Source organism: Cnephaeus nilssonii (genome assembly GCF_951640355.1).
Source record: "Cnephaeus nilssonii genome assembly, chromosome: 18".
NCBI classification, from domain to species: domain Eukaryota; kingdom Metazoa; phylum Chordata; class Mammalia; order Chiroptera; family Vespertilionidae; genus Cnephaeus; species Cnephaeus nilssonii.
The window spans coordinates 754,999-775,637 of NC_137089.1; the positions used below are offsets into that span (position 1 = coordinate 754,999).

The window sequence follows — 20,639 nt, forward strand, 5'->3', positions numbered from 1 at the left end:
GGCCCGGGACCCGTGGGAAGTGTGATAAAGAGCATTGCTGGGGGCTTCCTGGAGGCCCCCGCCCCCCCGCCCCCCAGCTCCAGCCTCAAACAATTGGACGGTTTCCCTCCGGACTTCAGGGACCAGGGAAGGGAAGTCAGTGTGGTTGGCCCTGGGGAACCCCATGCATCTGTGCGGCTCTGCCCCAGCCTGACTCCTGCCCCACGACTCAGCCCTGCAGCGCCGCCTGCCAGCCGGGCCGCGCATGTCCTTTACTTTATCGACGTGGAACTCAACTCCCCCAACTGACCTTAAAAAACCTCAGAATAGCCATGGCTGGTGTGGTTCAGTGGTTGGAGCGTCAGCCTGTGCATGAAAGGGTCGTAGCTTCTGGGTCAAGAGCACCACCTGGGTTGCAGGTTCGATCCCTGGCCCTGGTTAGGGTGTCTGTGGGCGGCAGCAAGTCCATGTGTCTCTCTCACATCGATATTTCTCTCTCTCTCTCTCTCTCCCCCCTCCCTTCCACTCTCTCTAAAAATCAATGGGGAAAATATCTCGGGTGAGGATTAACAGAAAACGACACAAAAACTTCAGAATAACTGCAAGGATCTGTGACCACGGAGAGGAAGGAAGCAGCTCGTGTCCTGAGCCAGAAAAATATTACATGGGTGAAGCGGGCGGAGAGCCCACACTGTCCTGTGTGTGAAAAGGGAGGAAGTGGCCCTGCCTCCCAGGCTTTGCATCAGTGCAGAGCTTGGTCCATCTGGCTGCCCCAGGCCCCGCCTCCTGGCTGCCCCAGGCTCCGCCTCCTGGCTGCCCCAGGCCCCGCCTCCTGGCAGCCCCAGGCCCCGCCTCCTGGCTGCCCCAGGCCCCGCCTCCTGGCAGCTCCAGGCCCCGCCTCCTGGCTGCCCCAAGCCCCGCCTCCTGGCTGTCCCAGGCCCTGCCTCCTGGCTGCCCCAAGTCCCGCCTCCTGGCTGCCCCAGCCCCGCCTCCTGGCTGCCCAAGCCCCGCCCCCTGGCTGCCCCAGCCCCGCCCCCTGACTGCCCCAGGCCCCGCCTCCTGACTGCCCCAGGCCCCGCCTCCTGGCTGCCCGAAGCCCCGCCTCCTGTCAGCATGGGGCCCACCCTCCCCAGGTGCTCCGTCCACACTGGCCTGTCCTCAGCTGTGGGGCAGGCCGCACGGGTGGCCGCCTGAGAGCCGGCCGCTGGGCAGCACGTTGCAAATCCCAACCCAGGGCCTGGAGTCTTGGCCTGGGTCCAGGGCTGCAGCCCGGCCGGGAAGACTCAGACCCGCCCCCACCTCCGGTCCCACAGGTGCTGTCCCCTGAGCTGGACACACCCTTCTGCTGACATGGAGGCCACGATCGCCTCTTTCTTCAGCGCAGCCCAGGTGCCTGGTCCTCCGGTGCCTCGTGCCCCGACCTTCAGCGTGTGGGGCCCCACAGAGTGGGGGAGGACTGCTGGGCCCTCTCTCCAAGCAGCGGGAGTGCCCGGAGGGGAGGGCGGCCTGACCTGCGGGTGTCTGTGTCCCCACTGGCCGCTGGGTCTGACCCCAGTGGAACGTGCAGGTGCGGGAGAGAAAGCAGCCTCAGGGGGCCCTACCCAGGCCCGCAGGTCAGCAAGATAGAAACAGGGGTGCTGGTGCTGGTGCTGGTGCTGGTGCTGGAGGGGGTGCAGGGAGCGCACCAAGGGGCGGCGGAGGCCTGGGGGGGCAGGAAGTGTGAAGTTCTAGGCCATCAGGGCTGGTGGGCCTCACGCGTGAGATGGTCCCAGCCCCTCCCTTCCTGGAGGGAGACCCAGTGCCCAGGTGAGGCGTGCCCAGCTCAGAGCAGCCCTTGGCCTAGCCCCAGGTGCCCAGGCCAGCATTGACCCCCCCTACAGCCCCCAGTTCTTAAACTTTTTTTTAAAAAAGAGGACATTGTAAAGAACAATTTTAGGTTCCCAGCAGAATGAAGAGGAAGGGACAGATTCCCATACCCCGCCCCACGCAGACCCCGTGTGACAGCCCTGCGGGGGGGCGGGGGGAGCTTCCTCAGCCCATGAGCCTGCACCACACCTTGTAACCACCGAGTCCCTGCTTCACATCCGTCCGGCTGCGTGGCCGAGCTCCGTGTGTTTGGACACATGTCTAAGGATGTGAGTCCACCATGACAGCAGCATGCAGAGGGTCTCACAGCCCCCCAGCCCTCTGTGCTCCCCTCCTCCTCCTCCCCACCCTCGCCCCGCTGCACCCCCTCCCCCCACGACTGCTGGCCCTGTCACGGTGTCCACGGCGCTGCCGTTGGCGTCTGCCACGCCGGTTGGACTCACGTACTGTGTTCCCTTCTCCGACTGGCGCCTTCGCTCAGGAGCAGTGAGTCTCTCCAAGTCCCGGGATTGAAGGCTCGGGGCCCTGAGCGCCGGATCACAGGCCACCGCCTGGATGGACGAGTTTGCTTACCGCCGCCTGCTGACGTTCGCTTACCCATCGCGGCTGCTCCACCTTCTGACCATTCGGGGCAAAGCTGCCATGCAATCTGTGTGCAGGCTCTGCGTGCACATACGTGTTCATCTCCTTGGGTAAATGTCAACACAGATGGCCCCCCAAACACCCATCTGCCTCCTCCGGGTGACCCCGCCCCAGGGGGTGTGGGCTCTGGGGAGGGGGCTCGGCTCTGAGGGCATCGCTGGCGTCTCCCACCTCAGCGGCAGGTTCAAGGGCTCCAGACACCACGGGGCGCAGGGGCGCGCAGAGCCCTCTGGTGGAGGCTTCCAGGGTGTTTAGGAACTGCCCCCCCGCCCCCACCCCCACCCCAATGGACAGGGAAGCAGACCTGCCGCCCCACTTCTTGGCAGCCAGGAACCGGGGGCCTGAAGGACCCGGAGTGGGAGGGAGCTGACAGACTGAAGCCAGAGCAGAGACGGGCACAACAGGGCCCCGGAGGCGGGCACTGAGCAGCCAAACAGACACTCCCCCCCCCCCCATGCCGCCTCCCGGTCCGACCTCCAGCTCCCGCCCGGGGACCGCGCCCAGCGCCCACCCTCCCTGCCCCCTGCGGCCCCCCCCCCTCCCTCTCTCCACCTGTTGCCCTCGGATCCGAGGTGCAGACGCCCGTGCGTTTCCAGGGTCTCTCTGGGGTTGGCTCGTGGGGGCAGCATCTCCGGAGAGCGGAATCGGGGCCGAGGGCCTTCGGTGTCCCGGGCATTATTTTTGGCCCGGATGTGCGGCGTTCTCTCCAGGACGCCGTGTCCCACAGCGGAGCCTGTCACCTCCGCACGTCGCACGATTGTGACGAGGTTGGTGAAAGTCTGGAAGTGCCGTCTGCTCTGAGGTGCCCCAACCCCCGCAGACCCCCCTCTATGTCCGTGCCTCGCCTGCCCCCCTCTCGGTGGCAGGTCACCCCCACCTGTCCCGGCCACGCCCCTCGGCGACCTCCTCACCTCCAGTGCCCTCCCTCGGCCTCACCGCGCCAGCCCCTCCCGAGGTCACGTCAGCACGGCCACCCGCGGCCGCCCACAGCTCTGCTCCAAGCCTCACCCTCGGGTTTGCAAGGCGCTTCTGAGCCGTCTGTGGGTCAGGGGGGAAGGGTGTGACCCAGAGGGGGGACGGGGACGGGAGGGCCCCGCCTCGGTCTGCACGGGGCGCCCTCTCCTTTCCCTTAAGGGGACCCCAGGACTTCAGCTCCAGGTCCGGAACGTAATCCCATCTGCAAAGACCCTTTTTTCTTTCTTTTTAAATATATTTTTATTGATGTCAGAGAGGAAGGAAGAGAGAGACAGAAACATCCAGGATGAGAGAGAACCATGGATCGGCTGCCTCCTGCACGCCCCACACTGGGGATGGAGCCCACAATCCAGGCCTGTGCCCTGACCGGAATCGAACCGTGACCTCCTGGTTCATAGGTCGATGCTCAACCACTGAGCCACGCCGGCCGGCCGGCAACCCTTTTTTCCTTAAGGTCACAGTCCCAGGTCTGGGGTTAGGATTTGGACATCTTTTGGGGGCCACCGTTCAGCCCAGCACACATCCCCCCCCTCACTATTCCGGGCGCCCCGGGGTCAGGGGTGGTCTCCGCCTGGGAGCCGGGCAGCCCTGCAGGAAACGGGCCGTGTGGGTGACGGAGGTCCCTGCTGGCCCTCGGCTGGCCCCTCGGGGAGGCAGCTGTCAGTCTCTTCGGAAGCAGTCCTTCGTCACACGGCCGCCAGCCACATCCCCAGTCTCCGAGGTGTGGGGGCGTCGGATGGTATCCCCACGAATACCGGGTGGGGAGCTCAGCTGCGCCTCTCCCCGGACCCCAGCCCCGGCCCTTCCCCGCCAGGGCCCGGCCAGGGTCTGCCTGCTCTCTGGGCTTCTGAGCCCCGGACGCCTGGCCGATGGCTGGAGAGCGGCGGCCTCTGACCCTGTCCCTGGTCCTGACCGCCGCGCTCGCCCAGGGTCCTGGGCAACTTGCCAGAGTGGCACCTGTCAGGGCAAGATCCCGGTGCCCCTCGCCAGGATCTGGGCACCTGGGCAGGTCAGGCTGGGAAGAGGGAGGGCAGGCCAGCTGTCACCCCGCCCCCGGCCCACGGGGGGGGGGGGCTTACCGGGCTCTTCGCCCCGAAAGAAAGCCCGTCCTTTTGCCTATCACGGCAGATTGTCACTCGGGTCTGCACAGCCCTGATAGGGTGAAGCTGACCCACGTGGCTGGGAGGGAGGCAGAGTGGCTTGGAAACCGGGATAGGAATCTCTGTCTCCTTGGCAACCAAGCCCGGCGTGGGAGAGCCCAGGTCTCCACTCTCTGGGGCCCAGAGCTGCATTGCCCAGGGGCTGGCCCCACCTCCGGAGGCATTAAATCCCTCTGGACGCCGGGCTCCTGCCCCTACTGCCCCATCGTGCCCCCTCCCCGTCATGCCCCCCTCCCCGTCATGCCCCCCTCCCCGTCATGCCCCCCTCCCCGTCATGCCCCCCCTCCCCGTCATACCCCCCCTCCCCGTCATGCCCCCCTCCCCGTCATGCCCCCCTCCCCGTCATGCCCCCCTCCCCGTCATGCCCCCCCTCCCCGTCATGCCCCCCTCCCCGTCATGCCCCCCCTCCCCGTCATACCCCCCCTCCCCGTCATGCCCCCCTCCCCGTCATGCCCCCCTCCCCGTCATGCCCCCCTCCCCGTCATGCCCCCCTCCCCGTCATGCCCCCCTCCCCGTCATGCCCCCCTCCCCGTCATGCCCCCCTCCCCGTCATGCCCTCCCTCCCCGTCATGCCCCCCTCCCCGTCATGCCCCCCTCCCCGTCATGCCCCCCTCCCCGTCATGCCCCCCCCCCCGTCATGCCCCCCTCCCCGTCATGCCCCCCCTCCCCGTCATGCCCCCCTCCCCGTCATGCCCCACCCACCTGTATGCCCTTTTGCCGCATAACAGATAACCCCAAAAGGCAGGGGCTTAACACAACACCACGTATGGCTCGCAGTGTCTGGGACAAAGTAGAGAGAACTCGGGGATGGCTTCGAGGTCCTGAGCAGCGATGGGGACCTGGCTCATGCAGCAATGGAGGCTGGCGAGTCCAGCACCTGCAGGTCGGCCGGCGGCCAGCGGCCAGGGGAGTCAGGAAGAGCCCAAGTTTCAGCTCAAGTCCAAAGGCCACCTGCTGGCAGCATCCGCCCCTCCCCTGCTCAGGGGCAGTCAGTCTTCAGTTCCACTCAGCCCTCCCACTGATTGGGTGAGGCCCACCACTCCCACGGGAGGCAGTCCGCTCCACTCAGAGCCCACGGCCTCAGCGCTGGTCTCAGCGACTTCCTTCCGAGCACGTTCCAGGCTCCACGTCCCCGCCTCTGGGCTTTCCTTGTTGCTGTTGAAATGCTGCTGCCAGTCCGGCTGCCATCCCGTTAACGCTGACCTCCCTCGCTTTTTGGCTGATTTAAAGGTCTTTCATCTTTTTTTTATTTTTTAAATAGAAATTGACTTTATTTAAAAGTGTATATATCTTATCCTATAATAGGGCAATATGCAAATGAACCCTGAAGGTCTTTTGTCTCCAACGGTTTGCAGTTTGGCGGTGTTGAACGTAGGTGTGGGTGTTTGCTTGTTTGTTTATTCTGTTTAGTATATGTTATGCTTCTCTGGAAATCCTTATCTGTCACCAGTTCTGGAATATTCTCAGGCATAATGTCTTCAAATATCGACTCTCTGTCCTGTGGGACTGATATTACTAGCTCTGGCACACTATTTCTTGTGTATTAACGTTTCTTTCCTTTCGTTTTTAAAAAATATATTTTTATTGATTTCAGAAAGGAAGGGAGAGGGAGAGAGAGATAGAAACATCAGTGATGAGAGAGAATCATTGATCGGCTGTCTCCTGCGCGCCCCCTACTGGGGATCAAGCCCACAACCCCAGCATGTGCCCTTGACCGGAATTGAACCCAGGCCCCTTCCGTCCACAGGTCAACCTCTATCCCCTGAGCCACACCCGCCAGGGCCAACGTTTCTTTTCTATTCCCCACCTCCTTGTCCCTTGTGCTATATTCTTGATCATGTCTTTCGATTTATATTCCAGTTCACAAATTCCCTCTTCACCTGTGTCTAATGTGCTGCCTCACACATTTGCCGAGTTTATCAGCCGCTTTATTGAAATATAATCCACATCCTATAAAATCCACCCTTTTAAAGTATACAACTCAGCGGTTTTCAGTATATTCAGACTCGTGCCACCATCACCACTCCGTATTTTTAGAACATTTTCATCCCTGGAAAAAAAACCCCTGGATCATTAGCAGAAACGACCCATTCTTTCTTTCTCCCAGGTAACCACTGGTCTACTCGCCGTCTCTTCTGGATGTTTCTGTCCTGGACATTTCCTGTAAAGCAGTGGTTCTCAACCTTCCTAATGCCGTGACCCTTTAATACAGTTCCTCATGTTGTGGTGACCCCCAACCATAAAATTGTTTTCTTTTTTTTTTAAATATATTTTATTGATTTTTTACAGAGAGGAAGGGAGAGGGATAGAGAGCTAGAAACATCGATGAGAGAGAAACATCGACCAGCCACCTCCTGCACACCCTCTACTGGGGATGTGCCCACAACCAATGTACATGCCCCCGACCGGAACCGAACCCGGGACCCTTGAGTCCACAGACTGACGCTCTATCCACTGAGCCAAACCGGTTTCGGCCATAAAATTATTTTCGTTGCTACTTCATAGCTGTGATTTTGCTACTGTTATGAGTCGTAATGTAAACATCTGTGTTTTCCGATGGTCTTAGGCGACCCTGCTATTGGTTCTCAACCCGTGGGTCGCGATAGTTAGAGCCTAAGACCATCGGAAAACACAGATATTTACATTACAACTCATAACAGTAGCAAAATCACAGTTATGAAGTAGCGACGGAAATAATGTTATGGTTGGGGTCACCACCACATGAGGAGCCGTGTTGGAGGGTCGCGCATTGGGAAGGTTGGGAACCACTGCAGAGGAACCCGTACATCTCACTCCCTCTTGTTCCCACGTAGCACGGTTCTCCCAAGGTCTCTGCGGCCTGTAATTTCGGTGCAGCGTTCCCATCGCTAGAGGTGCCGCTGTGTCCAGGGGAGCAGGGTCAGTGGTCACAGATCGCAAACCCGGCCGACAGGCCGGCGTCCTACGCCCAGATCTGAGGCCTTCCACCCAGAGCGGCCGTGGGATGTCCACGCCGCTGGTCACCGTCTCGGCTGCATCTCACTCCGGAGGCTTGTTTTCTGTGGGCGTTTGTGGGTTTTTGACTTTGGGCTCATGTTTGAGTGCTCCCCAATGTGTGGGAGCCCCAGCCCCGAGGCGGGGTTGCTGACATGCCGCCTTTGCCTTCATGCTCTGGAGCAGGAGAGCGGGAGGCGTCACTGGTCATGTGTCACCGTGCGACCTTGTCAGGGAGCCCGACCTCTCAGGCCTCGGTTTCCTCCTCTTAAGATGGGGATGATGACAATCCCCGTGGGCAGGGATGCTGCGGGGCTGTGCTGAGATATAGATCAAGGGTTCTTTTTTTTTTTTAGGGTTAGAGCTAGGGTTAAAGTTAGGTTTAGGGTTAGGGTTGGGGTTCCAAAGGTTCATTTTTAAAAATATATATTTTATTGATTTTTTACAGAGAGGAATAGAGAGTTAGAAACATCGATGAGAGAGAAACATCGATCAGCTGCCTCTTGCACACCCCCCACTGGGGATTCCCCCCCAACCAAGGCACATGCCCTTGACCGGAATTGAACCCGGGACCCCTGAGTCCGCAGGCCGACGCTCTATCCACTGAGCCAAACCGGTTTCGGATAAAGGTTCATTTTTAAAAAATATTTTTTTATTGATTTCAGAGAGGAAGGGAGAGGGAGAGAGGGAGAGAAACAATGATGAGAGAGAATCATTGATGGGATCGAGCCCACACCCCGGGCCGGTGCCCTGACCGGGAATCAGACGGTGACCTCCTGGTTCACAGGCTGCTCAGCCCCTGAGCCCGCCGGCCGGGCGGCACCTTGGAGCACACAGTAGGTGTGATTGGCGCATCTCAGGACGACACATCAGCGGCCACCGTCCGTCTAAGGTGCGATTCCCATCGTGTTGTGGGGCCCCAGGGCGCGCCAGGCCAGCAGCGGGGAGAACGCGAGGATAAACGGAGGCAGGACGCAAGGGGCGACCCCCACGTTTGCTCCGCGGCTGCGGGGTGTTCAGGCCCCGGGGCCAGGGGCAGAGGCGGCGGGCGAGAGACGAAGCTGAGCCGGCAGCCGGCGCCAGGGGCCTGGGGGTCCCGCTCCGGAGGGGACTGGCACTGGGTGTGTGTGGTGGAGAGGGCAGTCTGGGGCTGCCTGGGGGGGGGGGGGGGGGTTCGACAGGGGCGCTCAGAGGGAACAGCCCCGAACCCAGAACCGGGTTGGGTTGGGGAGGGGAGGGGCCCAGGGCTGTGCGCCCGGAACGGGACTTGCACCCGCACCTGCGCTCCCTCCCTCCCTCCCTCCCTCCCTCCCTCCCGCTCTGCGTCTTTGTGCGTTTCGCTTCCTTTCGCAGTAAACGTTCCTCCGAGAAATTCCGAGGGGACCTCCGCGGAGCAGAGAGGGGCGGGCTCCCGCGCGCTCCGGGGTGGGGGAGCGGAGGCGGCGGAGGGAGCGGGCGTGGGGAGGGCGGGCAGCGCCGCTGGCTCAGGCACTGGACGCCCCGACAGCGACCAGGTTCGGACCCCGGAGCCCCCGGAACCCCCGGCTCCCCGGCCGCGCGTCGCCCGCCGCCCCCGCCCCCGTCCCGCGCGCCCCCGCCCCAGCTCCGCCCCGCCCCGCCCCTCGCGCGGGGTCCGCGTCTGCGGCTGCGTCCCCCGAAAGACGAGGCTGCGCCCGGGCTCCGTCCGCAGGGAGACCGAAGGACACCGCTCCCCGCGCCCGCGCCGCCCGCCCGGAGCCTCGGAGCGCCGACGCCCCGGGGATGTGAGTGCGCCCCCGACCCGCGGCCTGCGCTCCACGCTCCGATCCGCGGTGAGCGCCCGAGCGCGCGCGGGGGCGGAGGCAGGAGGGGGCTCTGCGCGGGGTTCCTGGCTCCCCAGCCCAGGGGTGGGGGTGGGGACGTGGCGTGCGCCCCTCCCCCCGCCGGCAGGTACCCGGCCTCGCACCTGGCCCTGCCCTTTCCCCTCCGGACGCACCGCCCCCCCCCCCCCCCCCAGGAGAGGACGCGCCCGGACACCACCTCCATCCCACAGGTGCTGGGCGCGGGGCGCACCTCGGCCTGTCCCCGTGCCCGGCGGGCAGCCTGGTCTCGCCGGAGGGCTGCCGTGGCGGTGACGCCTGGGGGATGGGCGGGGGGTGGGGCTGTGCGCGCTCCCAGCGACCCCGGCCCTGGATCCGTGGCTGGAGGTCGCGTTGGAGGCAGAAAAGGCGAGGGTCCTCCGGGCCCGGCCGGCCGCGGCCCGAGTCTGCTGACCGGGCTTCTCCCCGCCAGGCCCGCGCCCCAGAGGACCCCGCCCGCAGCCCCGACGCCTTCGCGAGGCCCGCCCGGAGCATGCTGCCCCCGGCCATGAAGGGCCTCGGCCTGGTGCTGCTGGCCGCCCTGCTGTGCTCTGCGCCCAGTGAGTCTGGGGCAGCCCACCCGGGGGCCAGGTCGCCGGGAGAGCCAGGGTGGGCCCCCCATCAAACCCACCCCCTTCCTGGGCCCCCAGCCCGGCCCTCGCCCCCTGGCCCTCGCCCCAAGACCCTCCCCCTGCGGCCCTCCCGCCCCCTCACTCCCGTGGCCCTCGCCCCCGGCTCTCCTTCTGCCGCTCCACCTCCAGCCACGCGCTCCTCCTCTGGGCCTCGCACGGGCTGGTCGGGCAGGGATGCCCTCGCTCAGGGCAGGGGTCCTGTACCCCCTCGCCCTCTGAGCCCCATCCACAGCCATCAAGTCCTGTTTGGTCCTTGGAAGCTTAGAACCAACCGAGCTCTGGGAGGGGGCGGGTGTGTGGGGTGTGCGGGTGTGCGGGTGTGCGGGGTGTGCGGGTGTGCGGGGTGTGCAGGGTGTGCGGGTGTGCGGGGTGTGCGGGTGTGCGGGGTGTGCGGGTGTGCGGGGTGTGCGGGTGTGCGGGGTGTGCGGGGTGCAGGAGGGCAGCTCAGGTGTGGGTGCTCCTCTGAGGGGCAGGGAGGCGGCTCCGGAGCCCCAGGGGTGGGAACCCCCGTGCGCCTGCCCTCTGTGCTGGTCTGGCCCTGTCCCTGTTGGTCGGGTGGGCGGGGGGCGGGGGGTGCCCGGCTGCCACAGCCACATGACAGCCGGCAGGTGGGGGTGCAGGGGGCTGGCCGCCCGGCCCCGGTCCCTCTGATCACCCCGCTCCTGGGGCCTGCCCAGCTCACGGCCTGTGGTGCCAGGACTGCACGCTGACCACCAACTCCAGCCACTGCACCCCGAAGCAGTGCCAGCCCTCGGACACAGTGTGTGCCAGCGTCCGCATCACCGACCCCAGCAGCAGTAAGCGGCCCGGGGGGGGGGGGGCGCGGGAGGTGCCACCTGGCCCGCGGGGGGACAGCGAGAGGCGCCCTTCCCGTGCCACGGGGCAGCTGGGTGGGTGAGCCTGTCAGCTGGGCAGAGGCCCGGGCAGGGCTGCCACTTCAGCGCCCCCCCCCCCAGGCAGGAAGGACCACTCGGTGAACAGGATGTGTGCTGCCTCCTGCGACTTCGTCAAGCGGCACTTTTTCTCAGACTACCTGATGGGCTTCATTAACTCTGGGATCCTCAAAGTGGACGTGGACTGCTGCGAGAAGGATTTGTGCAACGGGGTGCCGGGGCCGGGGGGCAGCCCCTGGGCCCTGGCCGGGGGGCTCCTGCTCAGCCTGGGGCCCGCCCTCCTCGGGGCTGGGCCCTGAGGTCCTCCCTCCCCAAGGGCTTCTAAGCGTATTCCCTGGGCCTGGCTGCCCCTCCTCAGCCTGGCTCGGCTGGGGCCGGGGCCGCGGCCGCCTGGCCTGGGCCTGGCTCCACGTCCGTGGCCCTTGCCCCTCCCTGTCTCTCCACCAGCTCTGAGTCCCAGCCCGCTGGTCACCTCCAGGCCACGTGCCCATCGTCCGTCGGGTGGGCAGGGGGTCTGGGGGTGAGGGCAGGGGGCTGCTGGGGCCTCCAGGTCTCTGAGGGGAAGCTGGGCCACGCCAGGCCCAGCCCAGCAGCCCAGCTGTGAGCCTCTTCTACAGAAATAAAGTCACTTCTGAGTCTGGAGACCTGGGTCTGAGCCTGGGGAGTGGGGGTGGGGCTCCCGGCAGGGTGGGAGGGAGGTGCTGAGGGAGGGAGAGCAGGTGGCGCCAGGCAGGCGGGCACCGGGCGGGCGGGTGGGCTCCGGGGGCCTTGGTGCTGGGCTGCTGGGCCTGGTGAGGTTGGGAGCATGGGGGTGGGGGAGGGTACAGCCCAGGTGAACAAGGTCATAGGTGGGCCTGTCGTGCGTGTGCACGCCGTGGCGACAGCTGCGTACAGATGTGCAGACTCACGCCCGCACACACAGATACGGTGGCGCACACGCCTGCTACATGGGACACCCGCATCCACGCCCTGGGTCCCGCGAGCATGCGGGAGGCCTTCACACACTCACACACCGACTCCGCCTCCTAACCAGAGATTCCAGCCCGCCCCCCAGGGGGCGCCGCCGTGGACGGGATCCTGTGGGTGGCACGGAGGGACTGGGGCGTTTTGGGTGGGAGGGGGTGGGGAGGACCCTGGTGTGGCGTAGCCTGGTCCTCCCTGCTCCAGCCATGGTCCGTGGCCCCGTCCCTGCATCGAGGCCAGCCCTACCCCTCGCGCCCACTGGCCGTGTGGCCCGCGTTGTCAGCTGGGCGGCCACTCCAGGCTCCCTCGGGGTCAGGACCTCGTCCAGTTCTTCCTCACTCCTGTGTGGCTGCCGCAGGCCCTGGTCCCTTGGGGTCCTGAGCTCCGTGAAAGGACGATGGTTCCACTAAGAGCCGGCCGTGACCTCCCAGCCCCACTCGGCTGAGGAGCCCTGGAGAGGGGCAGGGGGCGGGGGAGTGAGCCGCAGGAGACAGCGCGGCCCCTGGAGACTGGCGTCCGTCTCCTGCCAGGGCAGTGGCCGCGGGGCTCAGCCGGGCACCTGCGCTCTGCTGGAAGCCGGCTCTGCGAGGCACCCCGTCCCGCCCGAACCTCAGGAAAGCGTGCGGCACACGGCGTGTGGCTGGCGCTTTGGGCGTGGGGACGGGCGCTGGCGGTGACCCAGGGCCGTGGGCAGAGACGCTGGCAGCTGTGATGAGCGCTGGGCGCCCGGTGGTCCCGGGAAAACCAACCCCGGCCACACCCTGGGACGGTTCAGAGCAACTTGATGCCCATCTTTGTGCGCGGAGCTGACTGCTTCAGGGAAGTATTTAAAACAGAAAAAAAGGGAAACGCTCCCAGCTTTTAAAGATACATTTCCATTGACCTCAGGGAGGGAGGGAGAGGGAGAAAGCGTTAGAAACATGCAGGATGAGAGAGAATCATGGACCGGCTGCCTCCTGCACGCCCCCCACTGGGATGGAGCTCGCGACCCGGGCCTGTGCCCTGAGCGGGAATCGAACCAGCAGTGCTCAACCACTGAGCCACACAGGGTGGACTCTTCCACTCTCTCTAAAAACCAGTGGGAAAATACCCTCAGGGGAGGATTGAAAACGAGAACAGATGCCTCGAAAGAGGCCGTGTCAGGTTCCCGTCCCGCCGTGTCCCCCGCGCCCCCCCCCCCCCCCCCCCGCTCTCACCAGCAATGGACGTGATCCGACTTAGGAGTGTCTGCCGGCTGGTGGACAAACACCAGACTCCATCGAGTTGCTGTTTAAAAACGTATGCGTGAGAGCGACCGTGTTGTGTGGTCAGCCGCTGTGTTGCTTCCGGAGCAGCCGACGTGCCCTGGGGTCCTCCCTCCGTGTGGGTCCGTCTTTTCTGGTGGATTCGCAGACCGAGTTGTGTATCAGGAGCGCAGTCTTGCCCGGGGCGGGTGTTTCCCACGATTCCCCGTGCCCGCACCGTTCCCACAGGCCCGGGGTTGGGCCTGATGGGTCTCCCATGGTTTCTGGGTTTCAGATCTTAGAAAAAACACCTCTGCCCTTCCCGTACGAAAAGACGCTCCAAGTTTTCTTTCTTAGAAGAATATATCTTTATTGATTTCAGAGAGGAAGGGAGAGGGGGGGTGAGAGAGCAGCATGGATCAGCTGCCTCCTGCGCACCCCCTACTGGGGACCCAGCCCTCAGCCCAGGCCTGTGCCCCGCCAGAGAATCGAACCGGGAGCCTCTTGTTTCAGCCACGGAGCCACGGGGGCCAGGCCTGCGGACGGAGTTGAGATCCACTTGTCCGGTCCCAGAAGGACGCGCCGGAGTTTCCACGGGGATGGCACGCCTGGGGCGTGGCGTGGGGAAGGACGCAGTCTCTGGGTGACCCCTCCTCTGCGCCGTCTCCTCGGAGGGCCCCGTGGCACAACTTCACCGCCGTGCTCCACGGGTACGCCCACCGCTGGCCATTTGTCGTCTTGTGGCGTCATTAGTGGGACCCCTCCCCGTCCTTTACCTCGGATTTGTCATTTCTGGTGTGGTGCGTGATGTCCTTTATTTTCTGCATGGCGTCTGTCCCTACCCACCCCCACACAGCGGGACCCTTTAGGCAGGATGGCTAGGGAGGGGGTGAGGGGCTCACAGGGCAGACAACGGATTGCTGGAGCCTCTACCCACCGTGCCGGGGCACCTCGGACACAGACGCCAGGACGGGGGAGCGCGTCTCTGGAGAAGCCCCTCAAATCACGTCCAGCCCGGCCGGTGGGACTCAGGGGTTGAGCGTCGACCTAGGACCCAGGAGGTCAGGGTTCGATTCCCAGTCAGGGCTCATGCCCGGGTTGCGGGATCCATCCCAGTGTCGGGGAGGAGGCAGCTGATCTGTGATTCTCTCTCATCGTGGATGTTTCTCTCTCTCTCCTCTCCCTTCCTCTCTCAAATGAATAAAAACAAACAACCAACAACACACTTTGAGGGAGGGAGGGAGGGAAGGAGAGAAGGAGGGAGGGAGGGAGGGAAGGAGGGTGGGAGAGAAGGAGGGAGGGAGGAAGGGAGGGACGGGCCGCCCTCAAACCCGGGAGAGACCCCTGGGCTGAGAGGGAGGGGTGGGCAGAGTGGAGGGGGGTCCTGAGGAGCCAGGCCTCAGCATGGTCCTGGGCGAGATGGTCCTGGCAGGGCCCACACACGCCTCAGGCCTCCACGCTGTGGGGTGGCCCCTCGACTGGACATCGCCCTGGGAACGAAGATGGATTCTGCATCAACCGAGACGTCAGGGTCAGCCAGCTGGCAGAGTGGGCCCGGAGACAAAACTTGTAGAAAGGATGGAGTCGCCTGTCCGCCTGGGAGTGCGGGCTCTCACGCTGGGGGGGGGGGCGGGGGGGGAGGGGGCCGCCCGTGCCCTCCGTAGCTGTCTGTTGGTGACGCCTGGACGTGTCTCCCTGGCAGAACTGCAATCACGTGCCCAGGGGGCGGGAAGCTGCAGAACGGAGTTTCTGAGTCCCAGGTGCACGGCGCAGGGACCAGCACCGATCGGCAGAGGGGGCAGGGAGCCACAGACCACACTGCAGCCGGGGGACGGGGGGGGGGGGGGGGGGGGGCTCCCTGCTTTCCAGCCATCTTCTCCTCAGGCCACTGTCAGCAGGGTCTCAGCGTTCCAAGGCGTGCGGCCCGATGACCACAAAGGAAGGCACCTGACCCTCCTCGCTCGGTGTTTGTGTTAGTTTTTTAAAAATACACTTTTACTGATGTCAGAGAGGAAGGGAGAGGGAGAGAGAAACATCAACGAGGAGAGAGAGTCATGGCTCAGCTGCCTCCTGCACCCCCCACACTGGAGATCGAACCTGCAACCCGGGCCTGTGCCCTGACCGGGATCGAACTGTGACCTCCTGGGTCATAGGTCAATGCTCAACCACTGAGCCACGTCAGCCAGGCTAATTTTAAAACATATTTTTATTGATTTATAGAGAGAGAAAGGAAGGGGGAGGGATACAGAGAGAGGAACATCAATGAGAGAGGAACATTGATCGGCTGTCTCCTGCTCACCCCCTACTGGGGAGCGAGCCTGCAACCCAAGCAGGAATCGAACCATCAACCTTTCATCCCCGCCCCCTCACCCCCACCCCCGCCCGCTCCCCCTCTCCCAGGAGGGCTGGACAGAGACCAGGCACCGGGGTGGGTCTCGGGCCAGGCCTGGCAGGCGGGGCATTTTGAAGGAGGGCGTCAAATAGGAATGGGACGGAGAGCTGGGTCCGTCGTGAGGCACGGGTCAGTGAGAGGAGGGTTGTCTGAGGGGTGCTGACCAGAAAGGGGTGGCGGTGCCGGGGGGGGGGGGGGCGGGAGTGAGCCCCTTCTGTGGGCGGGAGCCCCAGGCCTGCACTTCCTGTCACCCCTTCCTCCCGGCTGCCTGCCTCCCACAGCTCCCTGTTCCGAAGGGAAATGCGGGGGCCTGCTCCATCCGTCCTGAGCACCCCTCACGTGGGGACCTGCGGAACACACCTGCCCCAGCCGGGCGATGAGGTGGACAGACTCCAGGATGGACAGACAGACAGGCAGTCACCTTGGTGGGGCGACAGGATCTGGGTCTCGGCCCAGGGGAGGCCTGGAGGGCGAGCTGGTGTGTGTGAGGGGACAGGGCTGGGAGGAGACCGGCGACCGGCTGATCCAATCAAGTCGTTCTCGGCGACGGTCCCCAGGGCGCGCAGGAATCGCCATGGTTACCGTGCCTCCTCGTTCCATTTCTGAGAGCCACGGAGACACAAAGGAGTGGGGAAGCCGCCAGCAGCACGGGACGGAGTGGGCAAGGCCCAGCAGACGCCGACAGCTGGTCCCGCACATGCAGGCTTTCTTCCGCTGCTGCGTGTGCCTGGTGAGAGCACAGCTGACAGGCAACAGCGCTCTATCGCGCCTGTCCTCTGCCTCCCCTGTCCGTCCGTCCGTCCGTCCGTCCACCCATCCATCCATCATCTACCCATCATCCATCTGTCTACCTACCTATCAATCTATCATCTATCTATCCATCCATCTGTCCATCATCTATCTACCCATCATCTATTTATCAATCTATCATCTGTATCTATCATCTACCTGTCTACCTATCTATTCATCTATCTATCCATCCATCTAGTCATCATTTATCTACCCGTTATCTATCTATAAATCTATCTATCTATCATCTATCTATCTATCTATCTATCATCTACCTGTCTACCTATCTATTCATTTATCCATCTGTCTATCCATCTATCTATTATCTGCCTATCTATCTACCTATCTATTCATCTATCACCTATCTATTTATCCATCTATCTATCCATCTATTATCTATCTATCTATCTATCTATCTATCTATCTATCTATCTATCTATCCACCCATCCATCCATCCATCTATCCATCTATCTATCATCCCCAGGGTGGAGGAGAGCGGGATTTTGCGGTGGAGAAAGGGAATGAGCCCTGGGGAGGAGCAGGGCCCACGGGTATGAGGACAGGTCACCTGTGATGGGCTGGAGACAGCGAGGTCCAGCCAGAGGGATGCTGGTTGTACGAGCTTCCCCGGCTTCTGTGACAAATGGCCCCAAACGAGTGGCTGGAAACCACAGAAATGAATGTTCCCACGGTCCTGGGAGTTGAAATCAAGGTGCCGGCAGGGCCGAGATCCCTCTGCGGGCTCTAGGGGCGCATCCTTCCTCGTCTCCTCAAGTTTTGGGGGGCCCCTGGCATTCCTTGGCTTGTGGCCCCATCCCTCCAACCCCTGCCTTCGTCTCCTCCCTGAGCCCTGTGGGTCCTTTTCTCTCTCTGATAAGGGCACTCCCATTGGATTTAGAATCTAATCCAGGATGGTCTCAACCTCAGTCCTTACCTTAACTGCTCCCACAAAGACCCCATTTCCAGTAAGGTCACGTGCTGCTTCTGTATTTCATCCCCCACACCGAGAATCCTGGGGCACGGGAGGAAGAAAAGTTAGGGGTTTTTAGAACTTAGGTATCTCGCAATTGCTCACTTATTTCACCCCCATCCACAGACACAATCGTCTCCGAGTAGCAACACCGAAGCCACCACCATCACCCTCACCCAGCTCCTGAGCCCATTCAGGTCCATCTCATCTCGCCTTCCCTTTGCATGCTGTGGTGGCGCCGTGTCTATGTGGTCCAAGCAGAGTCACTACGTACTGTGTCACCCCCCCTCCCCTCACACACACACAGCAGTCCTCACGCAGCGCCCGGCGCCCATCGGTCCTCGCAGCCTTTCCTCCGTGGATCCCGCAGGAACGACTCAGAGCAAAATTCCCGAGGCCACTGTGGCTGCAGCCAGCTTGTCCGCGTCTCTGGATATAAAACCCTCGAGCCGCGCTCCCTTGCACTCTGAGTGTGTTCCTCACGTTCACGCCGTCCTGGGAAGGCACGCCAGTGGCTCTCCATGTGCTGCAGGCGTGAGGGGGAGCGGGCGGGTGTTCCCCCCAGCCCCCCTGGGCTTCCCCGCAAATCCGCTCCCCACCCTGACCGGCTTCCAGAAACTCCTTTGCTTTGAGAAAGCCCTGCCTGCTCACAGCATCACTCACGCGGAGCCTCAGTGGCCGCTGGCGCCTCTGATCTGCGGACAGGTCCTCCGAGCGGCAGCTTTCAGAACGGGGGCGGCAGGCGGGTGGGGAAGGGGCCAGACCATCCCGGAGCGAGTGGGGGAGAGGCAGCTGAGGCAGCTGACAGGGCTCTGAAATGAGGGTGTGGGCGGCTCCTCGGGGCTGGCCAATGCCACACGTGCCTGTGTGCACGTGTGTGTGTGTGTGTGTGTGTGTGTGTGTGTGTGTGTGTGTGAGAGAGAGAGAGAGAGAGAGAGAGAGAGAGAGAGAGGGAGAGAGAGAGAGAGAGATGGTGGGGGGCAGGCGGGCTCAGGGCAGTGCAGAGGGGGTGTGCCCCCAGTGCCCTCTGCACTGTGACCCTAAATGTCCACGGCAGCACCTGGGGACCCATCCGCTCCTTGTCCCCCCTTCCCGGAGCCAGCCCTGGCCCCAGCCCCATCCGGCATCCATCCACAGCAGTGTCCAGAGTGAGGGGGCCCTGGTGCCTGAGGGAGCAGAGGCTCACCACTGCCCAGCGCAGGGCGAGCCACACCACGCACAGGCGGAGGCGCACTCGCACACGACACGACAGCCGGTGTGAGCGGCTGCACCTTGGGGCCTCAGTCAGAACACAGCCCTCGGGGTGAGAGGGCCTGGCTAAGTTACGGGACGGGCACCCTCCTGCCCCCCTTCCCAGTCCCCTCCCACCTCACGACCACCTCCCGGACACACCCTTCCTGTCCCCTCGGCACCCCCTCATTCCTCAGATTTTTAAACAAATATTTTTTTATTGATTTCAGAGAGGAAGGGCGAGGGAGAGACAGAAACATCAATGCTGAGAGAGAATCATGGATCGGCTGCCGCCTGCACGCCCCCAACTGGGGATGGAGCCCGTAACCCAGGCCTGTGCCCTTGACCGGAATGGAACCCAGAACCCTTCAGTCCGCAGGCCGAGGCTCTATCCACTGAGCCGCACCGGCCAACGCTCAAGTGCCCTTTCATGTTGCGGTTCTCGGTCATTAGCGAGCCACGACAGAGGCCACACTGACCAGTGATTCCTTCCGTGACTCAGTCTCCCCGAGGTGTCCAGTCAACTCCCCCCACCCCAGGTGCCGCCGGGGAGGGAAGGGGTGCCCCCCCTGGCGGCGGCGGCGGCGGCGGCGCCTCTGGATTCGCATTTACCTCGATGGGTTCCCAGCGAGTTTCCCGCGAGGGAGGCGGGTCTCCGGGGAGCGCCCTCTGGCGGCCGTCCGTGGGGTGGCGGGCTTCCAGGGACCCCTTCCGTCTGCTTTGGCCCCCAGGCCAAACCCTGAAACCCCTCTGGGACTCGGGGGGAAAGGGGGGCATCCTCTCCTTACCGGCGCGCTCGCGGTGCCCCGGACACGCGCAGATCCATTCCGTGTGGGAGGGGGTACTTCCAGCCTCGTGTCCGCGAGGGGGCGCTCCGGGGCGGGCCCGACGCCCCTGACCCTCCGGCCCGCCTGGCGGATCCGACGCCCCTGAGCCTCCGGGGCGCACCTGCAGGCGGGGCCGGCGACGCCCCAGGCCGCTCGGTCACACGCTCCGCGGCCCACCCACGTCCACCCCCGGTGTCCTCGGAGGAGCCAGCCCAGCTCCCTCCCCGGAGGAGGCGGCCGCCTGTCCGCGCCCCGCCGCCCCGCGGGCAGCTTCCCGCCCCGGAGCCCAGCCGAGCCGCCCACCGCCAGCCCCGCGCCTCCTGGGCACGGCGCCTCCTGGGCACGGCGCCTCCTGGGCACGGCGCCTCCTGGGCACGGTGACGAATGGGCGCGGCGACGAACGGACAGATGGCGAGCGGGGCGCCGAGGGCGCGGCTCACCTCTGCGCCCGGGTCGCCAGGAGGCGCTCGGGGCCAGAGCTCCCGCGGCCGCAGGGTCCCCGCCCGGAGGTGCTGGGCGAGACACCCCGAGTGTCGGGGAGACGTGGACAGGGGAGCGGTGGGGTGCAGAAGGGTGTAGAGGGGTGTGGGGAGGGGTGGTGGGCTTGGCACAGAGGGAACCCCCGCCCCCGCCCAGCGCCGTTGCTGTCGCCCCTTCAGGGAGGGGCATTCACACCCGTTTGTCACTCAGGCCTCGCTTCACCACCGAGGGCTCCGTCCGCACTAGTTCACGCCCCCACCCGCCCTGTCTGCACCCCGCTTCCGGCCAGCCCCATGCGCCCTTTCCTCCTGCGGGTGCGGAGCCGCGCGCACCTGCGAGCCTCCCCGGGAGGCGTGACCTGCAGGGTCCGCGCGGCGAACAAAGGCCACCACCCCCCTCGCTGGCGCAGAAGGGGCGGGGATGACGCTTTGGCAGGGCGAGGCCCCTCTTATTTTTTTAAAAAAGATGTTTTTAATTTATTTTTTGAGAGAGAGAGAGGAGAGAGATAGAAACATGGATGAGAAACAGCATCAATCGGCTGCCTCCTGCCCGCCCCCTGCTGGGGATCGGCCGCAATGCAACCCGGGCCTGTGCCCTGCCTGGGAGTCCCACCGGTGACCGCCTGGCGCCAGGGCGATGCTCAGACACTGCGCCAGCCGGCGCCGGGCGCGCCCCCTCTTACAGTGAGCGACAGGCATGGGCCGGGGCAGGCGGCGCCCCCCACTCCACACCGGGACAGGGAGGAAGCTCGGATGGGACCACTTCTTTTTTTTAATATATATTTTTATTGATTTCAGAGAGGAAGG

The 20,639-nt window shown here is 64.0% G+C and overlaps 1 protein-coding gene across 1 annotated transcript; it reads left to right on the forward strand.

The window, feature by feature from the left end:
• Positions 1 to 9,873: 9,873 nt before the first annotated feature.
• LY6H (lymphocyte antigen 6 family member H) lies at positions 9,874 to 11,257 on the forward strand (the record flags this gene model as incomplete). Its single annotated transcript, XM_079796524.1, has 3 exons — positions 9,874 to 9,993; positions 10,743 to 10,862; positions 11,022 to 11,257. The coding sequence occupies exons 1-3, from the start codon at positions 9,927 to 9,929 to the stop codon at positions 11,255 to 11,257; spliced, it is 423 nt and encodes a 140-aa protein (XP_079652650.1). The 5' UTR covers positions 9,874 to 9,926.
• Positions 11,258 to 20,639: the final 9,382 nt, after the last annotated feature.